This window comes from Raphanus sativus, unplaced genomic scaffold, assembly GCF_000801105.2.
Source record: "Raphanus sativus cultivar WK10039 unplaced genomic scaffold, ASM80110v3 Scaffold2633, whole genome shotgun sequence".
Taxonomy (NCBI): Eukaryota; Viridiplantae; Streptophyta; class Magnoliopsida; order Brassicales; family Brassicaceae; genus Raphanus; species Raphanus sativus.
The window spans coordinates 1-11,833 of NW_026617941.1; the positions used below are offsets into that span (position 1 = coordinate 1).

At 41.7% G+C, this 11,833-nt stretch overlaps 6 protein-coding genes and 1 long non-coding RNA gene across 11 annotated transcripts; 4 read left to right on the top strand and 3 right to left on the bottom strand.

Annotated features, from left to right (window-relative positions):
• On the top strand, nt 1–395 carry LOC130505843 (uncharacterized). Its single transcript, XR_008941824.1, has 2 exons — nt 1–53; nt 154–395. It is a non-coding gene; the product is annotated as an uncharacterized LOC130505843 (long non-coding RNA).
• A 205-nt stretch (nt 396–600) lies between these two features.
• On the top strand, nt 601–2,246 carry LOC130505842 (elongation factor Tu, chloroplastic-like). The gene has a single exon (XM_057000456.1). The coding sequence runs from the start codon at nt 706–708 to the stop codon at nt 2,125–2,127; it is 1,422 nt and encodes a 473-aa protein (XP_056856436.1). The 5' UTR covers nt 601–705; the 3' UTR covers nt 2,128–2,246.
• A 448-nt stretch (nt 2,247–2,694) lies between these two features.
• Nucleotides 2,695–4,403, top strand: LOC108849841 (protein LSD1). Of its 5 annotated transcripts, none has more exons than XM_057000457.1 (8): nt 2,695–2,853; nt 2,951–3,018; nt 3,107–3,264; nt 3,337–3,456; nt 3,548–3,672; nt 3,756–3,845; nt 3,928–4,002; nt 4,093–4,403. In XM_057000457.1, the coding sequence occupies exons 3-8, from the start codon at nt 3,123–3,125 to the stop codon at nt 4,132–4,134; spliced, it is 594 nt and encodes a 197-aa protein (XP_056856437.1). In that variant the 5' UTR covers nt 2,695–2,853; nt 2,951–3,018; nt 3,107–3,122; the 3' UTR covers nt 4,135–4,403. The 5 variants fall into 5 exon arrangements, with proteins under 5 accessions (XP_056856437.1, XP_056856438.1, XP_018478950.1 ...); XM_057000458.1 differs by having other exon boundaries at nt 3,931–4,002; XM_018623448.2 differs by having other exon boundaries at nt 3,759–3,845.
• Nucleotides 4,404–5,155: 752 nt separating this feature from the next.
• Nucleotides 5,156–5,811, top strand: LOC130505841 (uncharacterized). The gene has a single exon (XM_057000455.1). It carries the CDS (start codon nt 5,246–5,248, stop codon nt 5,666–5,668), a length of 423 nt encoding a protein of 140 aa, XP_056856435.1. The 5' UTR covers nt 5,156–5,245; the 3' UTR covers nt 5,669–5,811.
• A 101-nt stretch (nt 5,812–5,912) lies between these two features.
• On the bottom strand, nt 5,913–7,008 carry LOC108855840 (uncharacterized). Its single transcript, XM_018629754.2, has one exon. It carries the CDS (start codon nt 6,885–6,887, stop codon nt 6,114–6,116), a length of 774 nt encoding a protein of 257 aa, XP_018485256.1. The 5' UTR covers nt 6,888–7,008; the 3' UTR covers nt 5,913–6,113.
• Nucleotides 7,009–8,289: 1,281 nt separating this feature from the next.
• On the bottom strand, nt 8,290–9,178 carry LOC108855841 (calcium-binding protein CML42). The gene has a single exon (XM_018629755.2). The coding sequence runs from the start codon at nt 8,999–9,001 to the stop codon at nt 8,426–8,428; it is 576 nt and encodes a 191-aa protein (XP_018485257.1). The 5' UTR covers nt 9,002–9,178; the 3' UTR covers nt 8,290–8,425.
• Nucleotides 9,179–9,860: 682 nt separating this feature from the next.
• On the bottom strand, nt 9,861–11,486 carry LOC108855839 (putative leucine-rich repeat receptor-like serine/threonine-protein kinase At2g24130). Its single transcript, XM_018629753.2, has 2 exons — nt 10,238–11,486; nt 9,861–10,156 (listed from the first exon to the last, which is right to left on the bottom strand). The coding sequence occupies exons 1-2, from the start codon at nt 11,484–11,486 to the stop codon at nt 9,861–9,863; spliced, it is 1,545 nt and encodes a 514-aa protein (XP_018485255.1).
• Nucleotides 11,487–11,833: the final 347 nt, after the last annotated feature.

The window sequence follows — 11,833 nt, forward strand, 5'->3', positions numbered from 1 at the left end:
AGAACTCTCCAAATGCAAATGAGAATAAGATGGAATACTCAAATTCATTACAGGTGTGTGTTTGCTTCATTGCAAAATGTGTGTAGACAAGTTTTGTATCTTTTATGTTCGTTCTTGCTGACTTGCAAAACTCTTTTGGTCCATGTTTATCAGGAGAAGGAAAACAAGAAGACAGGAAAACCTGGAAAGCAGACAAAGCAAGCAAAGGTAGAGACTGGATCAAAGAAAATAAGAGATATGTTTTCAAGGGCTTGTAAGAAAAAACGCTGAAATGTGTGAAACTATACAACTATTAATGATTGTTTCTTTTTCAAGCTATCAGATGATATTTGCTTAGCTAGCAACACGTGAACAAAGAATCTGCTTATTTATGTAAGAATGGGTGAGTTTGGTTATCTTGCTGATCTAGTGCCCAAACTCAAGTTTCAATTGCATGCCTGGACAGATTAATAACAAAACACCAAGTAGTTTAATCCCTTGACATTAGTTTGTCTTGCCGTTTTATGAAATTAAAAAACGGCACGATGTGTGGCTTGTAGGAAACTAGACGACAAAGAAGTTGCAACGGATAGAGGAATAAATAAGAGCCCTTCATATATTTTCCTTACGAAGAGATAAATCTCACTCCCATCACTCTATCCCCAAAAATCTTCTTCGTCTTCTCCACCAAATCCAAATCCAAACCCAAACCCTAGCTTTCTCCCCATGGCGATGATATCCACACCAACCGCCTGCTCAACCTCCTCCAGACTCATCTCTCCTCCTTCCCTCCGTCCCTCCATCTCCACCAACCTCAAAACCCTAAATCTCTCCTCCTCCTTCCTCCCTTCCTACTCCCTCTCCGCCGCTAAACCCTCTCCTCAATCCACCACCACTCGCCGCTCCTTCACCGTCCGCGCCGCGCGCGGCAAGTTCGAGAGGAAAAAACCCCACGTCAACATCGGAACAATCGGCCACGTCGACCACGGCAAGACCACCCTAACCGCCGCCCTCACAATGGCCCTCGCCTCCATGGGGAACAGCGTCGCCAAAAAGTACGACGAGATCGACGCAGCGCCGGAGGAGCGAGCCCGGGGCATCACCATCAACACCGCCACCGTCGAGTACGAGACGGAGAACCGCCACTACGCCCACGTGGACTGCCCCGGCCACGCCGACTACGTCAAGAACATGATCACCGGCGCCGCGCAGATGGACGGAGCCATCCTCGTCGTCTCCGGCGCCGACGGACCCATGCCTCAGACGAAAGAGCACATCCTCCTCGCCAAGCAGGTCGGCGTCCCCGACATGGTCGTCTTCCTCAACAAAGAGGACCAGGTCGACGACGCTGAGCTGCTGGAGCTAGTGGAGCTCGAGGTCCGGGAGCTTTTGTCTTCCTACGAGTTCAATGGTGATGACATCCCGATTATCTCCGGGTCGGCGTTGCTTGCAGTGGAGACGCTTACGGAGAATCCCAACGTGAAGAGAGGAGATAACAAGTGGGTGGATAAGATCTACGAGCTTATGGATGCTGTTGATAGTTATATACCGATTCCTCAGAGACAGACGGAGTTGCCTTTCTTGTTAGCTGTTGAGGATGTTTTCTCTATTACAGGACGTGGGACTGTGGCCACGGGGAGGGTGGAGAGAGGGACTGTGAAGGTTGGGGAGACTGTGGATTTAGTTGGGTTGAGGGAGACTAGGAACTATACGGTTACTGGTGTTGAGATGTTTCAGAAGATTCTCGATGAGGCCTTAGCTGGGGATAATGTTGGGTTGTTGCTTAGGGGTATTCAGAAGGCTGATATTCAGAGAGGGATGGTGTTGGCTAAGCCTGGGAGTATTACTCCGCATACTAAGTTCGAGGCGATTGTGTATGTGTTGAAGAAGGAAGAAGGTGGGAGGCATTCGCCGTTTTTCGCGGGGTACAGGCCTCAGTTTTACATGAGGACGACGGATGTGACGGGGAAAGTGACGAAGATTATGAATGATAAAGATGAGGAGTCGAAGATGGTTATGCCGGGTGATAGGGTGAAGATTGTGGTGGAGCTTATTGTGCCTGTGGCTTGTGAGCAAGGGATGAGGTTTGCTATTAGAGAAGGTGGGAAGACTGTTGGTGCTGGTGTTATTCAGTCTATTATCGAATGATTTATTAGAGTTTATCTTATCTACTTTGCTTTCTTTTTTTTGGTTGAAAAAACTCTTTTACTTGTCGTGTTGTTTTCTATAAGAAGTTGAAAATCGAAATGCGTCATATATTTCCTTGATTTCTTGACCCTTATGCTTTCATATATATGCTTCTTGGAGAGTCCATAGCTTTTTGATAAACTCATTTGGCTGGGACTCTGTTCAGACGAGTAACATAACATCTCCTTGCCAAGTGATAACTTACATCTTCTCTCTGCGAGTAATATTTTTTTCGGATCGATTAATACAAAAACAAATGAAAAAAGCGCTCTTATATGTGTTCCTCCTTCTTAGTCCAATGTCGAAACATTGTTCAAATCCTTCATGTTACTGATTTTTGACAAAATGAAAAATGTTAGAGAGACTACTATTCTAATGTTTTGACGTAAGCTAATCGCTACGTTTGAACCGCCGTTTGGAACGGACAGGTTATAACTTATAAATAATATAAAGCGCGTTTTAAGACCGCTCTAGTTGTCCGAACGCGTCAAGTAAAAATAATAAACAAAAATCATTAATATAAAACAAAATCGTAAATTGCTAAATACAGAGAAAGAAAAAAGGGGAAAATTTCGAAATCTTATTTGTCCATATCTCTCTCAATTTGGATTGGCTTTTCTTCTTCGGGATATCGGCTCTAGCGTTCGCGGGGTTTTGCAATCGAGATCCCTCTTCCATCTCCAATCGGTACGATCAATAAGAACCAATCTCTTTTTTTTATTTTCTTGAATTTTGTAATCTTCGACACTGTCCGTTTTGATTCATATGTAATAATGGATTGCAGAAGCTTTTGGCTTTGAATTGGATTTTTTGGGTTTCGGTTTCAAATCCAGCTCCTTTGTGAGAAACCAGGTTAGTCTGTTCTGTTCTGTTCTGTTCTTTAGGTTTAGTATTGAGACATGGTTGGTTGCAATTGTGATTGATTCTTTAATAATTAAAGGAAAAAAAAAGGAGAGATGCAGGACCAGCTGGTATGTCATGGCTGTAGAAATACATTGGTCTATCCTAGAGGAGCTACCAACGTTCGCTGTGCCTTATGTAACACTATCAACATGGTCCCTCTTCATCCTCATCCTCCTCCTCCTCCTCATCATCATGGTATCATACTCTTTCTATCAATACTATGCCTTTGCAATTACATTTTATGACTTGGTTGAGTTCTGAACACAGCTCATTTAGGGATGGACATGGCTCACATTGTATGTGGTGGTTGTCGTACAATGCTTATGTATACTCGTGGGGCCAATAGTGTAAGATGCTCTTGCTGTCAGACTGTGAACCTTGTCCCAGGTATAAGTATCTTCTAGAATCCGTCTTTCACTTGATCAGCATTGTTCTGTCTGCTGAAAACTGTGTTTTAACTTTTATGAAACCTTGACAGCAACAACCACACCCGCCAATCAGCCTGCGCATATCAGCTGTGGGAACTGTCGAACAACCCTCATGTATCCTTACGGTGCACCATCTGTTAGATGTGCTGTTTGTCAGTTCGTTACTAATGTTAATGTGAGTTCACTTTTGCATTGTTAATTACAAAAAAATGTTCGTAATTAGCATTTGATTTCTGATTTTTTATTTCTATCCATCAGCAGATGGGCAATGGAAGGGTGCCTTTCCCAACTAACCTGCCAAATGGAACAACAGCCTCCCCTGGTTCAATGCCCCCCTCTACATCCACTGTGAGTTATCATCAGATTATGGTTTCGTAGAATCTTAAGGAACTGATACTTACTCTGTTCATCGGTTTTAACCCTTTTCCAGCAGTCAACACCACCGTCTCAGACCCAAACCGTCGTCGTAGAAAACCCCATGTCTGTTAACGAAAGTGGAAAGTTGGTGAGTGTCAATTTTTTCTCGTCTTATTTAGACATCATTATAAGAAGGTTTTGATGAAGTGACTTAAACACACACACACAACTTTTGCAGGTGAGCAATGTTGTTGTTGGAGTGACAACAGAAAAGAAATAACCCACAAGATATTTCAGTCTCTATCCCTGCGTCTGGTTTGTGCATATTACATACGCGGAAAAGTGACTGTTTTATGTTATATCCTTGACTCTTTTTTTCTTAACCTCCAAGAAAAAAAAGGCTCTCAGAATCTCTTGTTTTGTTTTTTTGTTCTTTCAAAGTTGATGAACACAAAGGTTTTTGGTCCAACAATCTGCCATTCCTATTTGTAGACTATGTAAACTTTATTGGCCCTTTGTGGCATTGTTAATCTATGTATTCATATATAATCTGATAAAAACCAATCAAACATTAACATCTGCTTCATGAAACTAGAATAGGTCTAAGAAACTGATCTTAGCTTTGGAGGAGATTAGAAGACTGCCCTTAGAGTTAGAGCAGGTCTTGAAATCTGGAAATCCGTTTCTTCTGTTTTGCAGTACTCTTTTCAAAACAACCAAAACCCTCCAAGAACATTAGACTTGGATGATTTGACAAAAATCTCCTAACAAGACGGAACTTCTTTCATATAAAATCTCTCTCTCACAGTTGACACACAGATTCATCACTTTTCTCTTTGATCATTAACTCACTGCATCAACAATGGCTGGAGAGAAGATTATATTAGCTGTTGATGAGACCACAAAGAGCTAGAAACTACTCTTGGTTGAGAATATTTGCAGTCATGGCAACTTAAGCTGCAGCCATTGTAGTGTCACTAAACAAAGAGACAAAGATCTTAGGAGGCTCAAGTTCTCAAAATGCCGATTTATCATTTCCACATTTCTCTGCTTTGTGAGGGTCTAGTTCTCAAGATTAAAATAAAATTAACAATTTTGTCAAGAAAAATATAAAATTTATACCAAAATGAGTTTATATCTCACCTTATCTGGTTCATGTTCATCAAGCTCATGACAATAAGCATGACTTTGAATATTTGAGATTTAGGTAAGAAGTAGAAATCCAACATCAGCCTCCAACACATTATTCTCCTAACTCATCCCTAACTACGATCCCCACTCTATAAAATCACAACACCATTGACTCCGTAAACCATCACAAGCAACTTCCACACAAAAGCAACCCTCTCTCTGATAAAAGTCCAAGAACACAAAACAAGTCAGCTACTACAATGTCAATCTCAAAAGTCTCTCTCTGCCTGATCTTTCTCACTTTCCTCACTTCCCCACTTGTGCTCTGCTCTCGCAGCCCAAAAATGGCGGTAGCAGCAACAGCCGCAATAGAGAAGAAGCTCCAGAAAACACATGTTCATCCTCCGGTATTGCCTGTTCTTGAATCCACTGAGGTTGATTCATCACCCTCCATGGTCAAGATTGATGATGAACCTGCAACAAACTCTGCGATATCCGGGTTTTTCAGGTCTAAATTCCCATTCCAAGGCTGGCCTTTCCACAAGTATGGTTCTTTCCCAATGGCTAAGCCTGCGAGTCCTTCTGTTCCTACTACAACACCGGCTACTGGAGCTGAGGAAGAAGAATCTGAGAAGGTGCCTTCTTCACCAAGCAAAGGAAACAGAGATGGTGGCAACGCATGATTATATGAAGACAAGAAAATGTACTTACTACTAAAACCTTATCGTGTTTAATGACTGTTGAATCTTTATCCACTAATTTTACATAAATGTATCGAATAAAAATGTATCATGTACTATAAATGGTATGTGACATTTTACATGGATAATGAAATGAATACAATTAATCTTATCTACTTAGCTCGGTGTATCGTGTTGAGATAAATATAAAACTGATTGCAGATTTTAAGGATTGCAAATAAGATGGTGAGATGACAAAGACAAGGTTTAATTGGAATCTCTCTTACAAAAAACAAAAGCAGATTAAAGCAAAGACACACTCACTTGTCAACAAATCTACAAACTTCTAGGATAGATCAGAGACTGTGGCTAAAGCTATGAAACACTGATTCTTAATAATTGCCTTCACAATCTCACAAATACAAAACACATTCTTTGGCTAACATTATCACTGTTGCTGCTGATTAGGCGGCGGTGGTGGAATGCCAGGACGCGGTGGAGCAAACCCACCAGGAGGAGGATGCATTCCAGGGTGAGGCTGAGGCGGTCCTTGCATCCCATGAGGCGGCGGAGGACCTCTCATCATCCCACCAGGCGGAGGACCCATCGGCCTCTGCCCATACGGAGGCGGCGGCGGTCCACCAAACTGCGGCCTCATACCGTAAGGCTGCTGCATCGGAGGACCACCTCTCCCCATCGGAGGAGGACCACCACCGAAAGCAGGAGGCGGACCCGGAATCATCTGTCCTCCAGGAGGTCTCATAACCGGAGGCCTAGAGATCTGAGGCTGCATCATCCCCGGAGCAGGCCCACCAACTCCACGAACAGGCCCACTAAGCCCAGGCTGCGCCTGAACAAGCGGGCCCGTAGGAACTCCACGTCCAGCAGCACGACCGATCCCAGGACCAGAAACAGCACCACCTCCCGACCCTCCCTTGGCACGTGACTCTTCGGGAGGAGGCGGTCCTTCCACCGTGATGGAGATAACCTCCTCGCCTCTCAGCAACACTAACCCTAGCGTACGGCGATCTTCCCTCTCTTCGTTGATCTTCTTCCCTTTCGCTGGAGGAAGCTTCCGGAACTCCTCGCAGTCTCCGAGGACGAGGTTCATGTGGCGATCGAAGGCCATGAACTTTCCGATCAGCTGTCTTCCGTCTTGGATCGTTACTCGCATCCTGTAGTTTACGAACTGGAGCATCTTGGAGCTCTTAGACATCGACATATTCGCCGATTCGGCAGTGAAATCCGTCCGCGACGCGCTTGAGTTGATAATCGGCTGTACGCCGGAGGTTTCGTAACGTAACAGATGGAGCGTAGAGCCAAAATCACTAGGGTTTTGTTGGAGAAAGACGCTGTTTCTTATGGGCTTACATTCTTAAATGGGCCTAAATATACTTAACAATCTTCGCATTTAAATTGTATACAAATAAAAAAATAACAAAATAGCATTAATTAAAAAAAATTATATATTTGGTTTCGGATTTAGCGATTAAGATTTATAGTTTAATATTTAGTATTTAAGGATATAAGATTAGAATTTGAAATAATTTAGTCATTTTTTTAATTAATGTTAACTTATTTGTTTTTTTCTTTGTATGTTAATTTTATCATACTGTAATATTTTTGTGTTATCTAATACATTTGTTTGTTTCTAATTTGGTATCATTTCACTAGCTTTGGATTTGATTAAATAGATTGAAATTAAATACATAAACTATTAATTTAAATTTTGAATATTTGTTTTAATATTAGTTTCCATTTTTGTAAGTCAAGTTTGAAATTCACTATTTAAGATTCTTTAGTTTTTCTGTGTTTAGAGATATTCATTCGGATTCAGGAAAGGTTTGGATTATATCCAGAATCCAAAATAATGTGCTATAAAATCCGTTCAAAATATTGAGCTATAAAATACGTCCCCAAGCTGTGACATGGAGTCATATATTCTTTTCTTGTTCATCAATCTTGAAGAGCTGCAGATCCCACTGTCTCACGGAACCACATGTGTTGCTTAGCAGCAGAGCCGGCTGAGGAGTACATGTGCTTAAGTTAAGACACATTTGCAAAGAGTCTTTTCTTTCTTCCTAAAAAACTATAATATTAGTGTCCTAATTTTCAAATTTACCACAGCATAACTAATGTTATAAATATTAGTGTCCTTTTTTTTCTTTTTTTTTTGGACACGCATAAATTTTACTGTCCTAATTTGCAAATTTACCACAACATGACTAATGTTTGTTTAAATAGCACAAGGCTTTCATACTATTTGAGCCGGGCCTGCTTAGCAGCACATAAGCTGATGAGTTCTGAGGATTATGTTTCTTCGCGATTCGTCTAGCCAAGCTCACATTCCCATGGACTCAACATGAACTAAGTATAATCTCACATAGAACAGAGTTGCTTTTGTATTGTGTAGCTTCTGCAAGCGACTCTTCAAACTAGCCAGCTCTTCCATGACAATAAACTACACAAATGTTATGACATAGCTCCACTTTGTGCTCTCTCTACATCGAACTGATTATTATTACAAGGGTACTATCCACCAGTCATGAATAGCTAGCTACAAGCCCGGTAATTATGTTGTTACACGACAATATTAAGTATTAACAAACAACAAGTGTTCTGCGTAGTATAAATAAAATTTTCATTTGAATCTGATCATTACATTCAGAATTTCAGATAAATCTATCTGAAATTTGAAATTACATGAGATAAATCCCAATTGAGAAAATGAAAAGAAAAAATAGACTTGGTTAACGAAAATCAAGAAGGGACGACAACGGTGCGCATCATGTTCTTGAACTCGAAAAAGTCAACGCGGCCATCTTGGTTCCGGTCAACGGAGTCGATCATCTTCTCCACTCTCTCCATCTCACTTCCTTCAGGCAACCCAAGCTTCTTCAAAACCGCCTGCAGCTCCCTAGCGGAGATAAACCCGTCGCCGTTCTCGTCGAACACCTTAAACGCCTCCGCGAGATCCGCCTCCTCAGCGGCGGCGGCTGAATCCGGCGAGGACTCGCCGCATTCTCCTGCTCCGCCGAAGAAGGACTCGTCGAGGGTCTTGTGGAGGGAGGAGAAGTCGTCGAAGTCGAGACCGGTGTTTCCAGGCTGGATGTAGGACTCGACGGTGGATTTGAGGTCGGAGACTGAGAGATCGGCGTCGAGACCGAGACGGGAGAGAGCTTGGTTTAGCTCGTCGACGGTGATGAAACCGTCGCCGTTTTTGTCGAATAAGTCGAAAATGCGTTGGAGACGGAGAGCGTTTAGGCTTGGGCTTCGAAGCCTGAAGGATGATGATTGTCTCTCTACTTTCTTGTCGTTCTCTCCGTTGCTCTCCATTGTATTCTTTCTTCTTCTTAGTTGTGTAATTGAAATGGTAATTAGAGTCTAGTTATAGAAATAATTAGGGAACAAGTCCGTTTTTGCCGGCGTTGAATTTGTTTGCCCCACCATGTACGAACTCGACCATTAAAACCCATTAGGGAAGAGACATTAAAGAAGATATTAATTGCCTTACATGATGGACTTGGTTTTAGCCTAATTAATTAATTTGCAGATTATTATATAACTGAAATTGCTTCAAGTTTATAATAGAGTAATATTCTGTACACTATGTAACGCCCTCATGTAACTGTCGTTGGCTTTTTCAATGGGAAACAGACAAGTCACGTCGTAGTAGTTATCAAATTTAATTGGAAATGTTTATATTTGCCAACTAGTCTCATGGCCGGTTGTCGCAGATATCAGAAGCTTCCGAAGTTTTTGACCCGTTTACATCAGCCAGGCCGGGTATAGTGAACCCATAAACCATGAAGCCTAGTCCAGCTTTAGCTCACTAAAGCCCATTTGCAAATATCATTTCTTCCAGTTCTTGCAAAATCTCTCAGGAATTATATAGTAGGATAATCATAGAACCTTCAATTAATTTTTAGTTTTCGCTTTCTTTCAGCCTTTCAGGTCTTCCCTTTAGGCTGCTATCATCAAAGACTAGTCTTTCAGCTAAAAACTGGCAAAACTTCAAATTTATGGGTATTAATAAATCTAACAAATAACAAAGAAAAACTTCAATTTCACAAAAAAATAGAATATGCAAATATGTCTTTATATCCTAACAAAACCATTAAACAATTCAAAATCAAAAACAAGGAAAAGCTTAAATTCTTCAATAGCCCTAACCTAAGTACACTATCTTAAATTATTAATGATGCCTTGAGCTAGACTCATGCAAAGAAACCACCATGTCATAAACCTGCGTGAAGTTTGGTTGCTTCAACGGTGCTTTGTCAGTACACATAAGTCCAAGTGTAATTGCTTCCTTAACTTTCTCCAACGTTCTCTCTTCAATCTTCATCTTCTTGTCAACCACTCTCTCTACATTATCCGGACAATGAACTCTTATATACTCAAGATACCTCCTCTCTGAATCTTCTTGTTCCTCATTAGGTTTCAGATTTGTAATCATCTCCAAAAGAAACAATCCAAACTTGAATATATCTGTAAAAATATAACAAACTTCGCTTATAATCTTTTTAAAAGATTCATATACTTTTCAAGAAGATAGAAAAGAGCCATTACTTGTTGATGAGTTGTTTCCATCTCCAATCTTGAATTGAGAAATCAATGGTTCTTGACCATCACCAGACAACAAAACACTGCTTGTGTTCAGATCAAATGTAATCTCAGGCCATTGCTCCGATAGATAAGACAAACCTTCCACAACTCCCATAACCACTCTTAACCTCCTTCTCCACGACGAAGCCAACGACGAAGAACTTAGCCAAGTCTCAACGTTTTCTCCATCGGTCCACTCAGTAACCAAAGCCCTCAAGTCTCTGCTATTACACCAACCCAAAACCCTTACCAAATTCTTATGTCTCAGCTTCAAAAAAACCGCCTCGCATACCTCCTCGAACTCGCGCCTCTTCTCCTTCGAAACCTTCTCTGTATACACCTCGATCTTCGCCTCTCTCCCGTCTCTCAACGTTCCTCTAAAGGTATCCACTCCATCCCTCTTGCTCACGAGCCTCTGATCCGAAAACTCATCGGTCGCTGCATCGATCATCGCGGATGTGAACTTGTTGCTTCTCCGACAAGTTATCGGTAAGTAATCAGGTCTTTTGAGACATAACCATCCCAAGCAACAACAGAGAAGGATCACCACCACTATCGAAACCACAATCAACAAGACTTTCATCTTGTGACGCTTCGCATCTGGAAGTAAACCGGAATGTACGAAACTGGTTGCGCTAAACCGTTTCAAGAACTCGGAATTCGAGATCGAGAACCGGTTATAAGAGAGATTTAAATGGGTCAAGTTAGTTAACCGGGAGAGACTCTGAACCGGAAGAGAACCGGATAACTGGTTGTAACTCAGGTCGATGGTCCGAACCTGAGCACAGGAGAGAACGTTCGTGGGGAACTCGTTCTCGAGAGAGTTGTTCACGAGGTGGATCTCGAGGACGGTGAGAGGACAGAACTTCCAGAAGAAGTCGAAAGAGAGGTAGAGCGCGGCGGTTTTAGGGCGGCTGTGGATTCTGATCTTGGGGAAGGAGTCAAGGCAGTTAGGGTTTTTGGACTCGTTGCAGAGGTGGCTCGCGACGATCGTGGAGCGGAAGATCTCGACGATGTCCTGAGGAGATGAAGTGTTGTTGTTGTTGCAGTAACGGAGGAGAGGATTGTGGAGGCAGTTTGTGGTGATGGTGGTGGCGAAGTCGGGAGGTGGAGTGAGAGTGGCGAGATCTTCGAGTACTGTGGCTGAGAGAACAGAGAAGGGAAGAAAGTGTGTGAGGAAAGAGAGGAAGAAGATGAAGAGAGAAGACGCCATTGCGGAGTTTTGCTGTTACGTGAGAGAGAAGCTAAGAGTGGTTGTTTTATGTTTGTATATGAGGTGGTGTTGTTGGCGGTTATTTTGAAACAGAGTGGTGATCGTGTGTTTAGAGCTGAAATGTATATCAAATATTGTTATATAATTTTACCGAAAAAAAAATATTGTTAAATAAAAAAAAAAAGATTATTCAAATATCTGTGGGGAAATTGGGGAAAATAAAATATATTTCCAAGGTTCAAACATGCTCAATGTGACGGATGAAGAACTGAACAAATTTTTATTTGAGAAACTGATTAAATAGAAATTTTAAAATTTGGTCACTTTGTTTATCATAAAAATTGAAT

Coding starts and splice junctions, on each gene's coding strand:
- LOC130505842 (XM_057000456.1), top strand. CDS start 706: ATGGCGATGATATCCACACCAACCGCCTGCTCAACCTCCTCCAGACTC.
- LOC108849841 (XM_057000457.1), top strand. CDS start 3,123: ATGCAGGACCAGCTGGTATGTCATGGCTGTAGAAATACATTGGTCTAT. Junction 3,265..3,336: donor TCCTCCTCCTCATCATCATG/GTATCATACTCT, acceptor TTCTGAACACAG/CTCATTTAGGGATGGACATG. Junction 3,457..3,547: donor GACTGTGAACCTTGTCCCAG/GTATAAGTATCT, acceptor AAACCTTGACAG/CAACAACCACACCCGCCAAT.
- LOC130505841 (XM_057000455.1), top strand. CDS start 5,246: ATGTCAATCTCAAAAGTCTCTCTCTGCCTGATCTTTCTCACTTTCCTC.
- LOC108855840 (XM_018629754.2), bottom strand. CDS start 6,887: ATGTCGATGTCTAAGAGCTCCAAGATGCTCCAGTTCGTAAACTACAGG.
- LOC108855841 (XM_018629755.2), bottom strand. CDS start 9,001: ATGGAGAGCAACGGAGAGAACGACAAGAAAGTAGAGAGACAATCATCA.
- LOC108855839 (XM_018629753.2), bottom strand. CDS start 11,486: ATGGCGTCTTCTCTCTTCATCTTCTTCCTCTCTTTCCTCACACACTTT. Junction 10,157..10,237: donor TGGAAACAACTCATCAACAA/GTAATGGCTCTT, acceptor ATATTTTTACAG/ATATATTCAAGTTTGGATTG.